The sequence below is a fragment of the Piliocolobus tephrosceles genome, chromosome 12, assembly GCF_002776525.5.
Source record: "Piliocolobus tephrosceles isolate RC106 chromosome 12, ASM277652v3, whole genome shotgun sequence".
In the NCBI taxonomy this organism is placed as follows: domain Eukaryota; kingdom Metazoa; phylum Chordata; class Mammalia; order Primates; family Cercopithecidae; genus Piliocolobus; species Piliocolobus tephrosceles.
In genome coordinates this window covers 116,875,950-116,899,759 of record NC_045445.1, presented here as the reverse complement: position 1 = coordinate 116,899,759, position 23,810 = coordinate 116,875,950, and the positions used below count along the sequence as shown (strand labels likewise).

At 39.6% G+C, this 23,810-nt stretch overlaps 1 protein-coding gene across 1 annotated transcript in view; it reads right to left on the bottom strand.

The window, feature by feature from the left end:
* The window catches only part of DMD (dystrophin), a 2,292,995-nt gene that overhangs the window by 78,715 nt on the left and 2,190,470 nt on the right, over positions 1-23,810 (bottom strand). Inside the window, 3 exon segments of the mRNA XM_026451980.1 lie at positions 7,580-7,737; positions 10,224-10,309; positions 13,146-13,347. Coding sequence (XP_026307765.1) covers positions 7,580-7,737; positions 10,224-10,309; positions 13,146-13,347 — 446 coding nt within the window.

The following is a 23,810-nucleotide window of genomic DNA, read 5'->3' as shown; positions in this document are numbered from 1 at the left end:
ATCGAGACCATCCTGGCCAACATGGTGAAACCTCATCTCTATTAATAATACAAAAATTAGCTGGGCATGGTGGCATGCGCCTGTAGTCCCAGCTACTTGAGAAACTGAGGCAGAGAATCACTTGAACCTGGGAGGCGGAGGTTGCAGTGATCCAAGATGGCACCACTGGACTCCAGCCTGGCAACAGAGTGAGACTCTGTCTCAAAAAAAAAAGAAAAAAACAAAAAGTAATCAATTGGCCCGGGGAATGCTGTCTAAATCTAACCAGCCAAAAGTCTCCTGATGTGGCATTTTTTTTTTTTTCTTTTTTTTTTTTTTTTTTGAGATGGAGTCTCGCTCTGTCCCGCAGGCGGGAGTGCAGTGGCCAGATCTCGGCTCACTGCAAGCTCTGCCTCCCGGGATCACTCCATTCTCCTGCCTCAGCCTCCTGAGTAGCTGGGACTACAGGCACCTGCCACCGCGCCCGGCTAATGTTTTTTGTATTTTTAGTAGAGATGAGGTTTCACCGTGGTCTCGATCTCCTGACCTTGTGATCCGCCCGCCTCGGCCTCCCAAAGTGCTGGGATTACAGGCGTGAGCCACCGCGCCCGGCCGATATGGCATTTTAACATTTGCAGAGAAACAGAATCTCTAGAGTCTCTAAAATGCAATCCACAGATGATGTTTTGTTATAGATTAAAGAAATTGTTAACATTGGCAGGATATTTTCATGCCACAATACACTTTAGATAATCATAGCTAACATTCACTGGGCACCTTCTATGTATCCACCACAGCTCTTCAGTGCTTTGCTTCTATTGGTTCATTTAATCCTCACAATCACCTCCAAGAGTTCAGGGGCCAGGAAGGTTAAGAAATGTGTCCATAGTCACACAACCAGCAAATAGCAGAGCTGAGATTTGGACCCAGGCAAGGTCTGGTTTCAAAGCCTATGCACTTAACCACTCTGCCAGTCACTACTCCAGGTATTCTGGAATGCTTTATCATTTATGTGTTAATGACCCTCCCACCTCAGTCTCCTGAGTACCTGGGGCTACAGGGGCCCACCACCATGCATGGCAACAGTAATACATTGTAGATTTCAAAATAACTAAAAGAGTGGAATTTGGAATGTTTCTAACACAGAGAAATGCTTGTTCTCAACAGTTGAGACTGTAATTTATTCTCATTTTCATATCATTCTACATTATTACAACAACTGTGCATAGATGGTATTCATTTTTGTCATACGAATAGAGAAATTCAGAAGATAGATGGAAAAGCAACTTATTCATTTTGAATACTAAGTACAACAGGAGGCAGAAAACAGATGTACAATAAACAGATTTTGACACTCCAGCTTTCATAGGTGAAGCATATTGAATACAAAGTTGGTATACTTGACGCTATCTAAACAATAAAGTTCTTAAATTGTGTACAGAAGAAAATACTACAAAATCAAAATCACAAAAAGATATCTGCACTCTCATGTTCACTGCAGCATTGTTCACAATAGCCAAGATGTAGAATTAACCTAAGTGCTCATCAGTGGATGAATGCATAAAGAAAATGTGCTGTAAACACATAATGGGATATTATTCAGCCACAAAAAAGAATGAAATCCCATTATTTGCAGCAACATGTATGGAACCAGAAGACATTATGTTAAGTGAGATTAGCTACACACAGAAAGACAGGTATCCCATGTTCTCACTCATGTATGGTAACTAAAATAAATTGAACTCATGGAGGTAGAGGAAAGTCATGAGTACCAGAGTCTGGGAAAAGTAGTGAAGATCGGGGGATAAAGAAGGGATGGTTAATGGGTACAAAAATAATGCGTAAGAAGAAATATGATCTAGTGTTTGGTAGCACAATAAAGTCACTATAGTAGTCAATATATTTTTAAATCTTTTTACAGATAGGGTCTCACTATGCTGTCCGTGTTAGAGTGTAGTGGCTATTCACAGGTGCAATTGTTGCGCATTACAGCCTTGAACTCCTGGGCTCAAGTGATCCTCCCACCTCAGCCTCCTGAGGAGCTGGGGCTACAGGTGCATGCTACCATGCATGGCAACAATAATTTATTGTATATTTCAAAATAACTAAAAGAGTGGAATTGGAATGTTCCTAACAGAGAAATGATGAATGTTTGAGATGATGGACACCCCAATTACTCTGTGTTACCCTACACATACTGTATGCTTGTATCAAAATGTCACACGTAACCCATAAATAAGTACTATTATGTGTCCATAATAGTTAAAAATAAAATATTTCAAAACATACTTTTTTACCTGTTAAATGACTGGCAGTGCAGGTTTGTGAGATGATTCTTTGCGCTATGATGTTACAATGGCTATGATGTCACAAAGTAATACGAATTTTTCAGTTCCATCATAATCTCTTATTAAACTGATCTTATGGGACCACCATAGTATATATGGCCTGTCATTGACCAAAACGTCATTCTTCACCACATGACTGTATAAAGTTTTCCCACCTAAAAGTGATACTTGGTTTTATTTGAAGACAGACTAAATAGCTATATTGGGATTAGAGTATTTTCAATCAAGATGTGTGTGTACATGTATGTGTTTTGGAGAAGGGGTGTTTATTATTTATCTATCTCATTCTATTACAATCTAAAATTCATATAAGGGATCACATTAACACATTAACACCATGTTATTTCAGTCCAGTCTCTGAACTGGTTGAAGCCATAACATGATATAATTGCATGATGTAGATTAGATTCATTGTGACACTGTGGGCCTGTTTCCTCATCTGAAAAAGGAGACGTGCAGATAATCCTCAAGGTTCCTTCAGGCAGTCTATGTGACTCACTGCCAGGGCAGGCTTGGCCTTACTAAGGTCATAAAGATCAATCTAATCTCTCAACAGGGCTGTTTCCATGGAATATGAGATAGGAACAAGCTGGCAATATATTAATTACAGCTGTATCTCTAAAACGAACTCATTGCACAACTTTACTTCTATCACTACCAAAATGAGTCAGTTTCCCAGTAAATGTGTTGACTGCAATATGCTATTAATGTGGAAACATATCCTGCTGCCTCATTTAGTATCTACAAAGATACCACTGTCAAAGCCATACATTTATAGTGAATATTCCTTTTTCATATCCATGGATGTGACTTCATTTCCTGGCTTAATGGATAATTCCTTGGAAGACCTATAGTGATTTTTAAATAAGTAGAATTTTTCACTTAGACCTGATGGGTGATTTCCTTTTCTAAGTGGCTAGTGGGGGCGGGGGATACGAGAAAACCTTTAATAAATAATCCAGAGAGTGTGGCACATAAAAACGTACCTCTCTTCTTGCCAATACTGGGCCCTTGTCTGAATCAGAAGATTCAGTACGTTTCTAACTGTACCAACTTGAAAAAAAGTAAGGTTTCCAGTTGGTGATAAGAAATCAAAGGAAATGAAATCTGAGATGCAAGGAATGCATTTGTAGGATAAACAAGTACTTTGTTACCGTTTACCTCAGGCTGGTAGAAATAGCAGCCTTTGAGCACAAGCTTGCTGAAGGAGGCAGCCCAGCCCCATTCTCAAGGTCCTAGGTTTCAAACAAAGGGCAGAGGACATTTTCACTTCTGTTATCTTTCCCTACAGCAAACATTGTATTTTTGTGCACATTGCACAATGAAAGGCAAGGTGACCGCCAGTGCACCTGGCCAAGGAAAAGCATGCCAGGGCCAGGACGTGGATTCCTAAGTATTTACAATGGATCCATTCAACCTGACTGCAAATTGCTACAAAGCTGAGAGGCTCCCCAAATCTAAGTCATGTAAGCCTCACCATACATACAGAATTTACTAGCATCTGACTGGAAATACTCAATTTGCCAATACTTCAAACTCATTCCTCTTCCCCCTCAAGGTCCCCTGTCTTGTTATACCTTTTCTTATTCTATCCAGGACTCAGGAAAAGTAGCTGTTGTTTGGCCTCGGGAAGCTGGAGAGCAGAAGTATCAGAAACTACATATTTGGGAATGAGGTGATAAATGTGGCGGTGGGCATACTGGGCTAGGAATCAAACTCTTCCACCAGCTGAGGGACTTTAAGGGCACAGATAAATTATTCATCCACTTAAACAGTAATAAAAGCAAAATCTCCAAAGCCTGACTATTCTGTTCCCCTCAAGGACTTGGTGAGGATTAAATGAGAGAATTCATGTGAACAAAGTTTTGTTAGGAGCAATGGTAACAATATTATTTATAAGCATAATAGGTACAAGTGGTAAGGAGAAGCTGTTTCATGATAGTGAAAGCAAACTATGGGTGGTTATGAAACCAGATTAGGAAAAGTCTGAGAGTTAAATAGAGAAATTAGGATTTGTTCAGTAGACAACAGAAGGATACTGCCATTTTCAAGGATGGCATCATATGGTGAATGCTTTTCTCTAAAACCAGTAATGAGGGCAATAAGACCAATGAAAAGGACTGGAGTGTGGAGTGGAAGCTTGCTAGGAAGCCAGTGCAATGATGAGAAGGCCTGGAAACAATGTAAGGATGGCAATGGAAAGCAATCAAACAAAACATGTTTCTTTCCCCCAAAAAAGAGGCAGCACTTTACTAATTATTTTTTTCGAATTATAAATGTTCAAAGAAGAAAACTCAGAAAATAAAAATAGTACAGAGAAAATAAAAAGCCACCTGTTACCACCATTCATATCTTGACTGATTTCCCCCCAGTCTCACAGAAAATATTTCAAGGTTGGATGCCGTGGCTCACGCCTGTACTCCCAGCATTTTGGGAGGCTGAGATGGATGGACAGCTTGAGCACAAGATCTTGAGAGCAGCTTAGGCAACATGGCTAGAGACCCTGTCTACACACACACACACACCCCAAAAAATTGCCAGGCGTGGTGGTCCATGCCTGTAGTCCCAGCTACTCAGGAGGCTTAGCTGGGAGGATCACTTGAGCCCAGTGGTCAAGGCTGCAATGAGCTGTGATTGTGCCACTGCACTCCAGCCTGGGTGATGAAGTTAGACCCCTTCTCAAAACAAAACAAAACAAAACACATTTCACATTTCAAAGAGCTTGGAGACTGACTGGCCAACCAGGAGGCATTCAATAAATATGCAAGGATGGATTGAATTCAGAGCTTTGATACCGAGAATACAGAGTTGTTATTACAGAGACAGAAATGTAACCAACCCAGAGACACGGGCTTAGGGGAGTAGGAGGTTATCCAGCAAAAGGATGCAGCAGGCAGAAATGGAATAGGTTGGTCTCCTGATAAGGGGGGCAGTCCAGGGAAAGCAGAGCTTCTGTTTGGCCACCCCTTATCCTGACAACCAAATTCAAGAAGGCCAGAGGCTGCAGAGAGGATGGTGGTGCCTTCCTGATGAGTCAGTACTTGGGGTGAGAGAAAACAAAGGCTCCAGCGGGCCCTGAATAGAGCCTAGTTTACTTTGCAGCAGGGACCATCACTGAACCTTACCTTTAACCCAAGTCACAATACACACACTTATGTTTATATATCCCTATATATGAACACGTGTGTGTGCTTCACCAGAACTGAAAAAGTAACTGAGACTTGACTAAAGGTGAAAAATGATTAGGACCTGTAATCCCAGCACTTTGGGAGGTGGATTGCTTGAGATCAGGAGTTCGAGCCCAGCCTGGCCAACATGGTGAAGCCCTGTCTCTATAAAAAATTAGCCAGGCATGGTGGCAGGTGCCCTGTAATCCCAGCTACTCGGGAGGCTGAGGCATGAGAATCGCTTGAACCAGGGAGGCGGAGGTTGCAGTGAGCCGAGATCACGCCATTGCACTCCAGCCTTGGCGACAGAGTGAGACTCTGTCTCAAAAAAAAAAAAAACAATAAAACAAAAGATTAGGAAATAACTCATGTTTATGGCAAGTTGTTTTATAATTGGATTTTAAAAATCAAAATGAGTCTAGATTGCTTGTGGCCATTAATATTCATTGTATGAAAGTTACTTGTGTCTACATTTTGCTGATTGATTGGATTGATCATCTATCTGCATTTTGGAAGGTTTGGGTATGAGGAGGAAAAGATATTTATTTCTCCACATGTATTTTACATTTACAGCTAATTTGCCATAATTTTGGCAAAATAATTCAAACAGTATATCCCACTTTACATACATGAACTTATTATGTGTGCATCCGGTAAATGTGTCCAACTATTAAATAAATACTCAAACTGCTTGAAACACCTAAATATTCACAGTGTTCTGCCCAGGAAGCCTTCTATAGTTTCATCGTAGTCTGTGGTCAAAGACTTCAGATACAACCCAGTTAGCTCTACAGCTAGTTCCATTTTGTAAATCTCAGCCATTGTTAATAGAATTAGAATGGATCGAGAAACCCTATATAAGAAAAACAGCTCTTAGCACTTGGAAAAAAAAAAAAAAAAAACATAAGAACACCGTGAATAATGTGATACTGAAAGTATCTTACTCCTTCAATACTGATAGCATTACAATTAGAACAACTTTTGAAGAAAGGCCACAAAAAAGGTTTGTATTCTTTTGTCTGGCAATCACACGCCTGAGAATTAATCCTATAAAGAAAGCTTCAAAGATAAAAGCTAAATGACAAGGATGTTCATTGTAGCACTATCTACCTAATAAAAATTAGAGGCCAGGTACGGTGGCTCACGCCTATAATCCGAGCACTTTGGGAGGTCGATGCAGGTGGATCACCTGAGGTCAGGAGTTTGCGACCAGCCTGGCCAACCTGGTGAAACCCCGTCTCTACTAAAAATACAAAAATTAGCTGAGCGTGGTGGCAGGCGCCTGTAATCCCAGCTACTCAGGAGGCTGAGGCAGGAGAATCACTTGAACCCGGGAGGTGGAGGTGGAGGTTGCAGCGAGCAGAGATCGCACCACTGCACTCCAGCCTGTGTGACAGAGCGGGACTCCATCTCAAAAAAGAAAAAAAAAAAAAAAAACAGAGAAAAAAAATTAGAGCAATGTGAATGTCTATCAGTGGAGTGCTCAGGCATTTGGGAAGAAGAGGGTATTTCTGGGGCACTGACTATGACAGAGAAAAAGCAATGGGACAGGATAGGAAATAGAATGGACAAGAGTGTGTTCAGTTAGTGATGGACATTAGCAGAGTACACACCTCGAGACTTTGGAATAATAGGGGAATGTCAAAGCTACAAAGGACATTTTTTAAAAAGGGATAGCTGTGGTAATAATTTACCAACATCCATTGAAAGGAGGCTATAATGACAGAATTAGAGAAAGGACTCAGAGACTAAGAGACTCGCCTACAAAGGCCATTTTCTTATATACATAGGATTTCTGTGGCTAGAGACTTATTTCCTCCCTTGCTGAACTTCTTCCCTTCTAGCACCTCAGTCACTGTGGGGTCCCTGCTGCAGATGGAGATTTCTTTTCCTTCCTCAGCACTGTCTTCTTTCCCAAAACCTAGAGTTCCAGAAGCTGCTTACTACAGAGGTTCCAAATATCCCAAATCCCACACCTACTGCCTACTGAAGAGCTAATATGAGAAACTGAAGCTCTGTGGGTTTTTAAATTAATTTCTAAAATATGAAAGAATACATATGTTACCTAGAAGGTGAAAAACTTACAAACTGGAAGCAGCTCCGGACACTTGGCTCAATGTTACTGCCCCCAAAGGATGCAACTTCACCCAGCTGTCTTGGAATTTGGATAGAATCATGCAGCAGGAGGCCCAGCCTGCGCTGGTCACAAAATCCTGTTGAACTTGACACTTGCTTGAAAAGGTCTACAAAGGAAGAAGAAAATTCCAACAGTCAAAACACAGCACCCATGGATGCCAGCAGAAACTGATGTCCAACTCAATTCCAGTAGCAATTCTCAAGAGTAGCCTATATTTCCACAGAGTGGGGTTACTTCTAATTTGTGCTAATCTGGATATTTATTATTTTTATGAATCAAGTTAATGATCACTGTATATATATGAAGTGTGATAACTTTTACATAAACTATGTCACTGCAAGAAGCACAAGCTTACATGTACCCTTGACACTTAAATTTCTTCTAAGCCAGAACACAATCCTTGGGAATTGTTATATATAGGATGTAACTACATCAAAAAATAAGTGTTTTAGCATCAAGAGACATATAACTGGCCCAAAACACCACCCTCTTTGGATACCAGAGATTCAAAAATGTACCACAGTTGGGACTTCTTTATGGAGTCATAAGATCACTGAGCTTCTAGTCCATCATGTGTGTGTTCCCACAGGATACTGTGCATAATCTGTTGTTGTTGTTGTTGTTTGCGATGGAGTCTTGCTGTGTCACCCAGGCTGGAGTGCAGTGGCGCAATCTCTGCTCACCGCAACCTCTGCCTCCTGGGTTCAAGCCATTCTCCTGCCTCAGCCTCCTGAGTAGCTGGGATTACAGGCACATGCCATCACGCCCAGCTACTAATTTTTGTATTTTTAGTAGAGACGGGGTTTCACCATGTTGGCCAGGCTGGGGTTTCACCATGATGGCCAGGCTGGTCTTGAACTCCTGACCTCAAGTGATCCACCTACCTCGGCCTCCCTAAGTGCTGGGATTACAGGCGTGAGCTACTGCGCCTGGCTGCATATTTCTAATTAATAGCTCATATCACGTTATGCTGGCATTGATTTAATATGTGTCTATCTTTTTTGGCAGGAGAATTATATCCCCTTGAGGGAAGGAACCATATCTTGGTCAGTTGTGTGCCAGAAGTATCTAGAGTAGACTAACAGTACCCGGTGGACAGTAGGTGCCCAATATATGTAACAGAATGAATGAACATACCGAATGCTTGCAATGTTATGTTTTGTTCTCAGATATAAAAATTTAATCATACCTTATATTCACCTAGAAGTTGCCCCTTCAAAAAAAGTAAATCCAAGAAAGCTTTCTGTACCCATAAGCACACTTTAAACTCTAGGAAATTAAATGCTTTAACAGGATACCTAAGATGGCATTAAAAATTGAGATTGTACGAACAGCTTTTTATCTTCTCTCTGATACACATACCTAGATGTTTATGTTCAAAGTTATGAGTTATTTTCAAACATCTCATTTTGAATTTAATATTTTTTGTTTCACCAACTTAAAACCATGTTCCCTCTTAGTAGTTATTTGAAACACCAGCTCAAAGCTTCCTTAATTATTCACTTTAATATTATATTTACAATGTGCTGTTACTATACCATATATATGGTAGATTAAAACCTAATCTATAATAAGTAACTACAATGTTTAAAGGAGAAAAGCACACAGATATCCCATCTTATCCAAAATACATTTTAACATGGTTAATAAAAGCTGTTCAGTTATTTCTCTTTGGTTCTCAGGATGAGAAAACTCAAGCGGACACTACATAAAAGTGAGAGTCAAAATGGTTTGTGTATTTTGTGGCTTACTCCTGAAGGAGAAATGATCAGGAGGACACAGAGTGGCTTTTATCTCCTGCCTGTCCTGAAGCTCAGCACATCTCCTCACATGTGTGGCTAGGCCTTAGGGGAAAAGACAAGCTAGGCTGGGTTTGTTTAATACTCCTACTGGAAAGATTGCTTATAAGCATTTCAAGGGGAAAACCAAGTGCAGCCTTTCACAATAGGAATGGATGGTCACTTGGTCATCTGAACCATCACTCCTCTAGCATTTGCTTTTAATTTGGTTTTAAAATTTTTAAGCAGAAGAACCCAACGCGTAATCAAAAGGAAATTCTGTAGGGTGGTACGTATCTACCCTTTAAGAAACAGCAAGCTATCTGTCTCCCAAATAATAAAATGTTAGTCACGTCACAGAATTGGATGTGTCAGTACAACTTGCAGTAAGATGATTATAAAATAAACAATGTTTCTTGAACATGAATGTCACATAGTATTCTTTAAATAAGAATCCAAAGACTAGACAAGGGCAGGGATTAAATCTTCACACTTATTTTTCCGACTTATAGAAAGAGGTTAGAAAATCAGACTTTATCCCCTAGGAACATGTGTTTTATTCAGACACAGTCAGTGTAATGTAAAATAATACTTGGACTGGAAAAGCTAATCCTCATTCTCTATTTAAATGCCTGCAATTTAATGTTTGACAAGGAATGGCACAAACCAAATTTTGTGACACTCTAAAAGCAGTTCTACATCTTCCATGAGGAACCTGCTGTCAAATAAGAACAGTCTGTCATTTCCCATCTAGAACTAGATGGTAATTAGCCAACATTAATAAAAGAATACAGCGTTAGTATACACGACTTACATCTGTACTTGTCTTCCAAATGTGCTTTACACAGGGAAATGATGCCAGTTTTAAAAGACAGGACACGGATCCTCCCTGTTCGTCCCCTATTATGAAGAATCAAACCAGAAAACAATTACTGACACTTTCCTAGAGGGTAAACACTTCTACTTAAGCATAAAGCCTTGAAAAGGAAAAATAAAAGAGTAAAGTGGTGTGAACTCTATTGACCGCTGTTTTATTAAGATTGTTTGAACTTTTCCAAATTCCATTATCTCTTTGACTGATGACCTACAATACAATGGAAATTCAACCAACTTGACCACTGAATGTTTACCAAGTTTCAATTCCTAAACACCCGTATGTGAACTGCAAAAGTTCTACATAAATTAAGAAAAAAAAATTCTATTCACCTATGGAAAGCCACCTTGGTTTAAGTTGGTAAGCAGAAGAATTACTGCTCTTCACCAATCTACTTTGGTTATTAAAGCAAATTACCCACTTTGGTCATTGAAGCCAAAAAAATTACCGGCAACTAACTGCTCTGCCCTCTTAAATGCTTAGATCTTCATCAGACTGCCCCTTACTGAAAGAAAATTAATCACTTCAGGCCACATAACACATAATATAAAATATAAATGTTTATCTCTATGAGAAAAATATGATACTCTCTTAAACAGCATTCAAATACATGATCTAAAAAATAAATTTATAAATAACCTGTTGCTATATCAATGTTTTAATATAGATTGCTTTTATTTCACTTTGCATATAGAAAACCGAAATAAAGCATTCCACATAACAAATTTATTAATAAGCTAATTTTATCCATGGGGAAAAAAAAGGAAAAATAAGAATGAAAAGTTTTCCATTTTGTAGAAAATGTCTTTCAAGACATGGAATCAATGTAAATACCCATCAATTACAAATTAGATAAAGAAAATATGGTACATATACATCATGGAATACTATGCAGCTATAAAAAAGAATGAGATCATGTCTTTTGAACACAGATGAGCTGGAGGCTATTATCCTTAGCAAACTAATGCAGAAACAGAAGAGTAAATACTGCATGTTCTCACTTATAAGTGGAAGCTTAATGATGAGAACTCACGAACACAAAGAAGGGAACAACAGACACTGGGGTCTTGAGGGTAGAGGGTGGAAGGAGGGAGAGAAGCAGAAAAGACAACTATTGGGTACTGCGGTTAACCCGTTTATGCTGGAGGTTGCAAATTATTTTTTGTGAAAATCAGACCTTGACAATGACCTTGAGCAGTAGGATATGAATAATGCCCACAAAAGCTTAGTGTTCCAGTAACGGAACACTAAGCATAAATGGGTTAATACCTGACTGATGAAATAATCTGTACAACAAACCCCCATGACACGAGTTTACCTATGTAACAGACCTTCACGTGTACCCCAAAACCTAAAATTAAAGTTAGAAAATGTCTTTCAATATTTTTTGGCTTCTTATTTTATTACAGAAAGCTACTGGCCCTTAGATATCGGTAAAAAGAAAAAGGAGAAAACATTTTCGAATAATTTGCTCATTAGCACTTCAAAATCACAAATGATAGTCCCAACTGCGGTTATTTTCGGTGAACAATATGCTCAACTTTCAACTATTAAAATTTATTAAATCCCTCAGTCAAAAAGAAATCCTGGGCACTAATGGACTAACAAAATTCCTATCATTGGAAAATTTTCTTATCTTTTTTCCCCTTAAGAAAAGGTTGCTCAAAATTTAACAAATCCACTTTATACAGCAACTTCAAGGAGTTAAAATTGTCACCAAATAATTTTCAGGCAGGTAGAATGGAGTTATATATTCAGAATGCATTCACATGTCATCTGCAAAGAAAACAGTGCCAAAATATATTTGAGGGGAAACCCGAATACAAACTCTTATCAAAACTAATGTAAATGTAGTTCACAATTGAAATCCGACATGTTCAAGGACTTGGTAGATAACTATGATGAATGTAATAGTCAGGTGGTCCTGAAATTTTAAAAAGCAATACCTTATCAAAATAAGAAAGAAAAAAAGCTATAAATTTTAGTTAAAAAGGTGGTGGAAGTCTACAACAAAGTTAAAAGGCAAAATAGTTGTTATGCAACTCTTTTTAGCAAACCTTCCCAAATTTCCAAATGGGAATATGTTCTTGACTGGTGAAATGAGGTATGTAATAATTTTGAGGTCTAAGAAGAATTTAGGCAACATTAAAACCAATTCCTTCTGCTCCCTTCTTCAACTGTCTTCATTAAGCTCAAGAAAAAAAAAAAAAAAAAAAAAAACATCAGAACTGGGGATATCTCCCATGTGCAATCCAAAAGAAACAAATAATTGTTCTCTAAGAGAGAGTGATGAATGGAGGCACCAAACTGAAACTTCGTAAAATCTTATTAGAAAACAAAATAAAACCAAAAATGTACTCAATTTGAGGAGCTAAGTTTGCTGTATTAAGGGCTTGTTTTCATTTTGTTTGGCCTATCAATTCATAATCTTCTGCAAGTCTCCTAAGTATCAGCTAAGACAATTCTGATCTGGAGACAGATGTGCCAGTATCTCCAGGAGCACAGCCATGGCCGGCCGCCAGTGAGAGGGAGCCACCCCTGAAGTGCATGGAAGAATTCCAAAATCCATGGGCGAGAAAGGGAAAGAACCAAGGGCTGTATGTTGACTTATTCCACTATCTGAAGAATGAGTATCTCAGGGTTTTGTTTGTTTTCTAATCTGAGAGCAATCTACGTTCTGGCTCTTAACTCCTAGTTTATTAAAATATTTTTCAAGTCATAAATGCAAAAATGATTTATCACAGGAACAGCATTAGGTCCACAGCTTCTGAGGCCCTGTTGTAATGCTAATTACACTGTCACCATTCTGTAAGCTAAGCCTCCTGTGACAGAGCCCGGGAAACAAAAACTAGCCATACGTACGTATCATAAACATTCAGCAGCCAGTTCAGACACATATCCACGCAGAGAGGGACGTTGACCAAATTGTTGTGCTCTTGCTCCAGGCGGTCATAAATAGTGGTCAAACAATTAATAATCTGCAGGATATCCATGGGCTGGTCATTTTGCTTGAGGTTGTGCTGGTCCAAGGCATCACATGCAGCTGACAGGCTCAAGAGATCCACTGCAAAAACAAATAAAATCACAAATGATTCAAAAAGTATAACCTTCCTTTCGGTGTCCTTTTTCCTTTGAGAATCCTAGCTAGGACTCTCTCATACCCTTTAATAAACACCAAACTTGAACCACACTCTCTCTGAAAGGTGTTTTATTTTTATCCCTCGACTCTAAGTTGATGAGTTTGATCAGTATTCAGGATCTGAAGTTGTTCTTAAATCTCACTGGCATTGGGTGCAGGTACGGGCAAAGATATAATTCCCATGCTTGGATTACTGGGGAATATCTGAGAGTTAAGGGGGCCTATCCTGTTCTACATAAACAGAGTCAATTTTCACCTGAATAAGAAAAAAAAAAAAATGTTTCCAGCAGAAATGTTTAAAGAGATCCGATAATACTTTCTTGTATTAGTATTAGAGAAAATCTGTTAGATTAATCTGTATGGCTAAGGTTGTGCAAACTCTATTTCTAGCTATGCATTTATAATCATTAAGCACTTTTCTCCTTGAAATATCAGTCACCTCAGCATCTCTCTGCTACCCTAATATTAGGTGAAAAAAATACTCTCCACTAAAATTTTCTATAGGCAAACTAAAGTAATTGTATAATCTATCCAGTTTTCAGACCTGAGGCTTGCTTATTTCTCCTTTCACCTTCAAATTGTATTTTATAATATGCTTTCCAAGTCCTCTAAGAACTTTATAAGACTGAGGGAGGAAAATTCCCTTGATCTGAGGAGGTATTTAATCTTATGCCAGGGACAAAAATTTAACAAAAGTGAAACTTCCACCTTGTCCAACATCAGCAAATCACAAGCTTTATTCCCAAGTGTCATGAAAAGATTCATTTCTCTAAAGCCAATTTATTAGCCAAACTAGAAACACAACAACATTGCTTTTATACCACCTTATACACCTAAGCTCTGGTTGAAATTCTCAGTCCTTTGAGACTAGGAATCAATGCTAATTAAGTAAATCTCTCATGCATCTAGGGGGAAGGGGCAATTCAATTATAAATGTAGTTCACATAAATACAGGTAAATCCCACTCAGTAAACAGCTTTCCCAGTAATAAAGAAATGCAAACTTAAGGCTTTAGTGTATTTTACAAGTTATTTAAGAAAGAAACACAAATAGTGGTTAATACTTATGTAGGTTTGTGCAAAAATACTTTTGCACCTATATCGCACACATTTTTCTCTTTTAAAAGAAGGAAAACAGCAAATCCTGGAGTTTCCCCGGAAGCATGAAGCAGACATGGTGGTGGAAGCAGGAGCCTGCACTCCTCCCTTGGAAGGGAAGGCCCCTCTGTTTTTGCTCTGAAATACTCTAAAGATAGAGAAATGACCCTTTTCATGGAAGCTGAGACTTTGTTTAAAGTGGGAGGAAGGAAGATAACTTGGGAGACTGACCTGAGGAGTCAAGTGAGAAAAATAATAAAGAATTTTAAAAATCAATGCAAGGAGGCAGGAGGACGGGAGGACGTGAGGAGGGAGTGGCTGAAAGCGGACTGCATGGGAGGCTGGAGAGAGGTTCAGAGACAAAAGACTCAAACTTTTATTCTCTCTTTTGTGTGCCTGTTTTCCTCAGAGGGCGCATACTCAAGTGCACGTAGTAGGAACACTTAGAAACACAGTATACCAGCTCCATTACTGGAAGAGAGGAATGGATTTCTTCCAAACACCAATATTCCCAACATGTTTCCTTCTATACTGAAGGAAGCTATGGGTGGTTTGAAGTTTTTCGATTATTTTCTTTTTTGTTACTCTGCTTTAGTCATCATAGATATTTTGCCTCTGATCCAGGCATTTAAGAAGTAACTAGTGAGAATTTTTAGACTCGCTTTTGTATTAAGAGTCTTATTTATCCGTGTGATGGAAACGAACAAAGAGAAAAACTGCATGAATTTCATTTTATTGGGCCTGCTCTTATCTCTGTACAGGTGAATGGGTAACACATAGAACAGCAAATGTTGAGTATAAATAGCTCCAGAGGGGAGCAAAGCAATTGCTCTGAAATTACAGGAGCAGAAGATGACACAGTTAGGAGAGAAATACTGTGCAGTGTGCTCTGCTAAAACTGGATGTGGTTAAATACAAGAACAATCCATCACAGAAGACTGAAGAGCACATTTCCCTAAACAAACATGTCAAACAGAATTCAACTTTCATGGAACTATTTTGAAAAGAATTCTATTTAGGTATACACAATCCATGCTATGGCCCTGAAAAGGAAGTGAGAATATCAATAGGGACAATTTAATTGCCATGCATATGCTTTTCCAAATGAACAGCTTAGAGAACACACCTAGACTTTTTGATGAAACATTAAATGTAATGATTAGCTGTTTTTAGGACCCTCAATAAGCAACCAGCAGATACAGTTGCGTGAAACCACTTTTTTCCTTAAGCTAGGAATTTCCATTAAATATTGTGCGTGTGTGTGTGTGTGTGTGTGTGTGTGTGTGTGTGTATTCACTAGTAGATATACCTTCAAAGCTTTATAAAAATACATCCTCACTTTCTAAATTATGTTTACAGTAGAGGATGCTATAGGCTTTGAAGCCATTGAAGAATACGGACCATGTGGTGGGTGGTACCCTACGCATGAGGGCTATGGGGGTGAGAGAGGGTGGGAACAGGATAAAAATTGCTGACTCTCCAGGATCCTCTTTGCTGTGCAGAAAAAGTAGACAGTGGTGGTTGGGGGGCGGCGAGCAGGCAGGACTTCAGCACAGGGATCCCACTAATGGTTCCTGAGGCTCTGGTTGTGCCTGATCATCTTCTCAACCTTCTAGCTTCAAAAGCTAATTCTTTTCCCTTCTATGTATGCCACAGTAGCTAACTCTTGCTATTCCTTTCTATGTAAGACAGATTTGTTTTGTCTTTTACAGAGTGATAGGCTCTTAGAGCCAGAAGGTTGCTTTAAAATCATTTTGCAGTTGAGACAACTGAGACCAGAGATATGTAGACTCGCTTTGGGTGTTATGGCAGGTTATCTATGTTTTCTGATTTCTCATGGAGGTACATATTGTAAGAGGGAAAAGTGGGTGGCAGAAGGTGTCCTTACTGACTTTACAGAAAAGGAAAACCATTCTGCACTCCATGCTAATGACAACAGTAGGATAAAACAGAAGCACCAAAAAGTTGGTTAGTGGAAAAAAAAAAATGTCTCATGGTGCCTATATTCATCCTGTAGGTCAACCTGGATATTCTATGTTGATGTATAAATAATTCTGTGATCTAATTAGCACAGAAACAGGAAGAGATGAGTAATGGTGGAAGAACTGCTGCATGTTTGCTGAGTTTTGTTGCCCAGGCATGCCATTCTACAGGCAACTTGCACTTACGGCTGAAGGACCTCCCAAGCAAATCTTTGCACTTCAAGAAAGTCAATGCACTTTGATGTAGTTGTCTGCGCAGTAAGGGTTAATTCTAGAGAGGCTGGAGTTGGCACGAGAGGCCTTGCTAAAATATCTACGCAGTGCAGAGCCCTGGTCAAAGCACTTTCTTTTCAAAATGACTTACTGTGTTGAAGTGTAGCCACGGGTTGCAGGTTATCACCAATGTTTATTGCTAACAGTAACACTGACCATTTTTACCTGGGCACAGTGAGACCAATGGAAGCCAGTGAGTTTGAGGCTGGTTACACAGGAACAGTACGCCTAGGTTACTGGCAGGACATAAGAAAGCCTGGCTGAAACTCCAATTTGTGCTCCCTGGTTTCCAAGGTGTTTTGTGCTCACATCAGTAGCTCTTGTTCCAAGAGAGAAAATGCATCTTGGTGTGGCTCTTGTAGACAGAGGGCAATTATAGCCTGTACCTGTCCTCTCTGGACCCTATGCTGTGAGGCAGCCTGTGGCTGTGACACTTACTCTGGTTTTAATGTTATGGGTATATTGCATCCTTTTTCTGCAAAGAACTCTAGATTCATAAGCACTGTCATTTGGGTCCTGTGAGTCCTCTTTAGCAATTGAACCCTGTCTAACTGCCACTGTCAGGGCCGTGAGTGCCAGAAGCAAGATTGTTTAAAACACCTCCAACTCATTCTTAGCTAAAAGTATGACTAAGGCATTATTTAGAAAGAAAAAAAAGATGATTCTGATAAAAGGGATGAAAAAGAACCTTTGAAGTTGCTCTACAAGCTACCCTTGGTCGGAAGTAACACAGGCTTTGAAATTGGTTACTGATGATACAACTTTCTAGGGGAATCTGGAAGTGAGAGAACTTGAACCTAAGGAGGTAACAAAATGGATTAGGAGGCAATTGCAAACTGATGGCAAGACTGCTAAAAAAAAATCCAGTTCCTTGGTTGGGTTAGCAAAAGCTAATGTAAGTTCAGAATTTCTTTCCATTGGGCTTCACCCTCTCTGGCCTGCAGGTGGAGTCCCAACCATAAAACCAAAGCAACTATCAGTTTTGATAAATGGGCTACACCTGTGAGAGCAATTACAATTAAAAAGATAATTCAAATGGGGCACTTACAGGTATTCCCTATGTCACTACAGTTTTCTTTTTTGATGCCAGACCTAGTAGTCCCTGAACTGGGGCTACAATTAAGAGTTTCGAAGACTGGTAATATTCCAAAATAAGATACTATGGCTATTAGTTGGTACTTAAGCACAAGAATTCCGCAAGGATCAATGGAATGGATTGCTCCTTCCCTGTCCCTTGCCTAATTGAATCTGTCACACAAATGTTTTGTCACCTAGTGGACAGGCTAGCACCATTTCTTTATATGGGGTTATAAACCCCATCATAAGTTGAAAATATCTTAAGTCACAAATGCATTTAATACACCTAACCAACTGAAACTCACAGCTTAGCCTAGCCTACCTTCAATGTGCTCCCAACACTTACATCAGCCTACAGTTGGGCAAAATTATCTAGCAACACAGTACACAGTAAAGTGTCAGTTGTTTAGCCTCATGATCTTGTGGCTGACTGGGAGCTGAGGTTCGGTGCTGCTGTCCAGCAAGGGGAGAGAGTATCATACCGCATATTACTAGCCTGGGAAAAGATCAAAATTCAAATCTAGAAGTACAGTTTCTATTGAATACATATCACTTTGCATCACTGTGAAATAAAAAAAATTGTTAAGTTGAAACTTCACAAGTTGGGGACTGTCTGCATTGTGTGTCTGTGTGTAGCTGGGGAAGAAGTTTGGCCTAAAATTAATGATAAAAGGAAAAAGGTGAGATTGTTGCAAGGGGAAGGAAACCACCAAAGATAGTTTTTTCTTTCTTTCTTGTTTGTTTGTTTGAGACAGAGTCTTGCTCTGTCACCCAGGCTGGAGTGCAGTGGCGCAATCACGGCTCACTGCAAGCTCCGCCTCCCAGGTTCATGCCATTCTCCTGCCTCAGACTCCCAAGTAGCTGGGACTACAGGCGCCCGCCACCACGCCCAGCTAATTTTTTGTATTTTTAGTAGAGACGGGGTTTCACCGTGTTAGCCAGGATGGTCTTGTTCTCCTGACCTCGTGATCTGCCCGCCTCGGCCTCCCAAAGTGCTGGGATTACAGGTGTGAGCCACCAAGCCTGGCCGATACTTTTTTTTTTTTTTTTTTTTTTAAGGGAAACCCTAACATAATGTTGCTGCCTAGGAAGAGGTTTAAAATAAGACAATAATATGCTCCCTTAGTTTAGACTCAGATGCCTCTTGGGGTGGAGGACTCTGTTAAAACCTCCTCCTCCTTGAAAGAGCCAAGATGTGAGTGGGAGAGTCAGCCAACCTACCCAACACACTGGATGATGAGATGGGAGTTCTAACTGCAACTACAACATCATGGAGCAATATTAATGTGGCTTTTGGTTAGTATTCGTTAATGTCTTTTGGTTCTTCATTCACAGGACATATCTGTTGTTAATCATCTGTGTCAGGAAATACTCTGAGGGAATATTTACCCAGTCAAATCTGAAGAACAATGATTTATAACAATCTCAGTGAACACTGTGTGGCCATTAATTGTGATGATGAAGGTTTAAGAAAGGTATTGGGTATGTGGTAGAAGGTTTACATGCTGTATGTTTCATCTGTCATAACATTATGTGTTTAAAAAAAAAAAAAAAACGCTATTTGCCCCATTACTCTGTGTGGAAAGCTATTAGTGGGTGGAGGGACAACTGGGACAACTTGAATCAGTGACAGATATTTAAGTTGAATTTGGTGGGCCTACTTTCCTGAGACTGAAAAGCTAGAAATTTGATATGGATGGCTACAGAAATTTCTGTGACATACCCAAACCAAAGTCCTTTTAGGAGTGACTACTATTCATATGATTTTAGCCTAGTCACATTTTTGTGTCTCATGTGTATTTCCCATTAAAGATGTTATTTCTCAATGGCACCGCGTCTGGTAGATCAAAGGGCATGAATCCACTTGAAATAAAAGAAACGGGGGAATTAGGAGCTGTGCTAGAGACACATGGCCAGGTAGAATTTGCCTTGAATGAGAAATGAGAAACTGATGAAAAAGACTTCCTAGTGCAAGAAGGGCACTTCAAGGGCATCCAATTCCAGGAGGAAGGATAGGGATGGCAAGTTGCCAAGGTTGATAGCTGGAGAAGGGAACCAATAATTACTGGAAAACAGAACCTACTAGGTGTTCTTTAACCTCTTTAGCATCAAGACTGAGAGACAACCATTCTTTCCCTAGTGGGTAACAGTTAAACAAGATTACAGTATTTTCCCTGGGAGATAGACGGGTCACGTTATGAGACCTCTCTTGGGCACCAGTATCTGTCAAACCATATAAACTGAGAAAATTAGTTTGGCCATGTCCTCAAGATGTCTTAAACTCAGAACTAACAGAGACATGGCCTCTAACCTATATGAAAAATAATACATGGTATATGGAAAAAGTAGATTTTTGTAGGAGAGGGGCAAAATAATTACACTGGCCTCTTGAGACCCCCTTGCTGTGGAGGCAGCCTGTGGCCGTGGATCCATATCCTGACAGTAATGCTGTTGTAATGTAGCCTTTTCTGGCAATAGAGCATGGATTTGTAAGCCATGATATTGTGGGTCCTGAGAGTCTTCTTCAGCAACTGAAGCCTGTCTAATGTGACCCTTGGTGCACTATCAGAAGGTGAGGTGCATTTACAGAGAACATGGTGCATTTTTCACCTGGTTTGTCATGGTGAGGGTGAGCCCAGAAACTGTGACTGTTCACACAACTCCAGCCTGTACCAAATCTCTATAATGTGTGCTTTAGTTGCTGAATAGAGGCAAATTGTTCTCTATTTCTTATTGTTTGCAGAATATTTGTCACACTTATCAACTGCAGTATATTTAGCCCTGTGGTTTGGGCTCTCTCCAACTCACCACACATTAATAAACTAAATACACTTGGTTTGTTAAGTGCATTTTTATTTCTGCTCTTACAAGTTGGCTATCTTTTAAATTTTAGAAGCCACACACCTATGGAATGTCATCAGAACTGCAAAGGAAGAAAGAAAATGCCTAAATTACCTTCTTCATAACTTTCAATGGGGTATCAGCTATATGAAACAGTTTATAAATCCTTCTTCCCAAGATTTTGTCTTTGTCCCTGCTTTTCTATCAAGTTTAATTTTCATTCACAATGTGTTGAGAGGCAGTAAGGAGTCATGCTACATTTAACTGATTACAAACTGGGGACATTATAGGCCAGCGGTGATGCTCTCCACTTAAATAGTGAATTCTCTATAGTGGATACAATTGTGTTATTTGGCTTTCTGCAATATGGAAACATTGATAGGGAAGTGAAAAAAAAATAAGATCAAGTGCTTAATAGAGGTGGAAGTGCATATTTCCAAGGCATCTGTAATTCAGACTCTTCATTGGCATCAGGAAATCACTGAGATAACATCATTAATTTTCCTTAAAGTCAGAGTTGGTAGAAGCGGCCTTTGGTAGGGAAAGCTAGCCAGGGCAAGTTTTATTTGCCTGTACCACAGACAATAGCTCTCTATCATGGCTTTGCAGGCTTAGAAATGACAAAAGCCTGGGAGCTAAATCTGAGCAAATATAAAATTAAGAGAAAATTCTTAAATCATATATTGAAAGCAAGTAATGTGACCACACATATTTTCAATAAAAGGATTGGGTGAACTCTTCGTTCTATAGTCTTACTATATATGGCACCCTCCTAGCATTAATGAGAATTACATACTTAATTTAGAGAAATACACCTTAATTTTGGCATACTTGAATTTTTTTCACATATTAGAAAAGCCAAGCTCAGAAAGGAAATGCAGAGAATTTCAAATTGATTTAAAAGTGAAAATTTAAAGAAACGATTCTACATTCAGAGCTTACCTTTATTACAAGGTTATCACCTCAAATGGACAAAATTTTGTATATTATTAAATTCCCCCATTTTCCCAATGTTTATTGGAAATTGTAAGTTGAAATGACAGACAATAAAACACATATGTGAATGGAATTATTTTTTGAACAGGAAAATCGAATAGTGCCTAAATCCAGGGTGAAAATGGACATTATAGAAAGGAACAGTCGTTATAAGGTTTTCCATCTGGTCTATTTCTGTTTTTTTTTTTTTTTTTTTTTTTTTTTTTTTTTCCTAGTATAAACTGGAACAACTGGTTATCTTTTGAACTTTTAGGATCTCACAGGAATATTCTATAGCACTTCATAATGACCCAGTGCCTAATTACTCCTTTATTAAAGGGAAACAGTAGCTCTGGGATGGGGCAGGGGCAGGGGCAGGGGCAGGGGCAGGGGCAGGAGAAGAGAAAGAGGCAAGGCAACTTTCTCTATTCAGCCCCCTGACTCAATCCCATCCCAAACGACTTTTTCCCAGCTGTGATGCATTAACAGGCCCTAAGGAAATCCTCGACCTGGAAAGCCCTTTAAACGCCAGTTAAACTTGGCAGCTATATAGCTGAAAAATGCTAACTTCAGGCTACAAGGAGATGGAAGCTTTGGTTTACTTTCATTCATGCATTCATTTCATGAAAACATATTGAACCCTGCTGTGTGCCAGGTTTTGTGCCAAGCATTGGGGATACCAAGATGAAGGGAAGAGGCCTAGTCTCTCTTTCCAAATAATTCTACTTCTAAGGCATTTCTTCTCTATCTCCGTGTAAGAACCATATGCCAGGTGACTCCTTGACTATCTCATTGCTAGCCTCTGCAGATCCTCTAGTCGAACCCCTTTATTTCTGAAGACCTGGCAGCCAGGGTTCATGGTCCTTCTCTTTTGCCCAGTTTTCGCTACAATTCTGCATGATTTCAACATTGGCACGGGGGACTCATGCATCACTCTAGCCTCTCAGTTCCTTAACCTGCTATTTCACCTCCATGGAAATTCACATCCACTCTACCTCTGCCACCTACTCAAATAGCCATACCCTAGATCTGATCACCTGAAACTGTTCCACCTTCGAAATAATGTTCATCTATGATTCTCTCTAACCACAACTTCTTGACCTTCAGTTCCTTTACTATTTCTTCCCCTACCTCCCTGAAGAGTTAGCCTTTTCATCCCTCTACCTCCTAATTACCAGTTTCCATATGCATTCACAGCTTCTCCTACCCAACAGGGACTTGTCAGTATCATTTTTAATCACTCTTTTGCCCAAATCCTCACTTCTCTTGCCCAGCTGTTCTCTGCCTACCCCAGGACAAAGCATCTGGCTCTTAACTGCTAAGTGTGCCTGGGGAATACCACACCCCTGCAGACTGGTGCTACCGTGAAACACTCAGCCGCCTCTGGGTTCACAGAGCTGGTTTTCAACTGCCATCTCCCTTATTCTCCACAAAGATAAGCCCAATTTCATCATCTCCTGCTGTTAACTGCATTGCAGGAAAATCGAAATACCAAAAAACGGAAGCTTTTATAGTAAGACATCCCTCACCTTGCTGCTACCTGGTTTCTTAGTTACGTGGACCTGCCCATATCCTTCCCTCGACCCCACCCATTACAGTGGACGAGAGAGGTATCTCTTCCCTCCCTTGGGCTCTGGATTACCTGCCCATATTTTCTGAGAACTCACGTTATTTATCATCTCCTCTTGGGCCAATAATTGTAATCTCACCCTGTCTTCTCATACTGATATAAATACATTCCCAGGAATATTATATTTTTGGCCTGCATTTGATTGAAAAAAAATCCACTTAAGTTGACCCAAGCAGTTCAAACCCATGTTGTTCAAGGATCAACTGTACATATATATATATATATACACACACACATACACACATATATACACACAGGCACATATTTATATACACATATTGTGCCACATAATGACATCTCAGTCAACAATGGACTGCCCATATGACAGCGAGCCCATGAGATTATACTATATTTTTACTGTATCTTTTCTATGTTAAATTATGTTTAGATATACAATACTTACTATTGTGTTACAACTGCCTACAGTATTCGGAACAGTCACATGCTGTACAGGTGTACAGCCTAGGAGCTATAGGCTATCCCATACAGCCTAGGTGTGTACTAGGCTATACC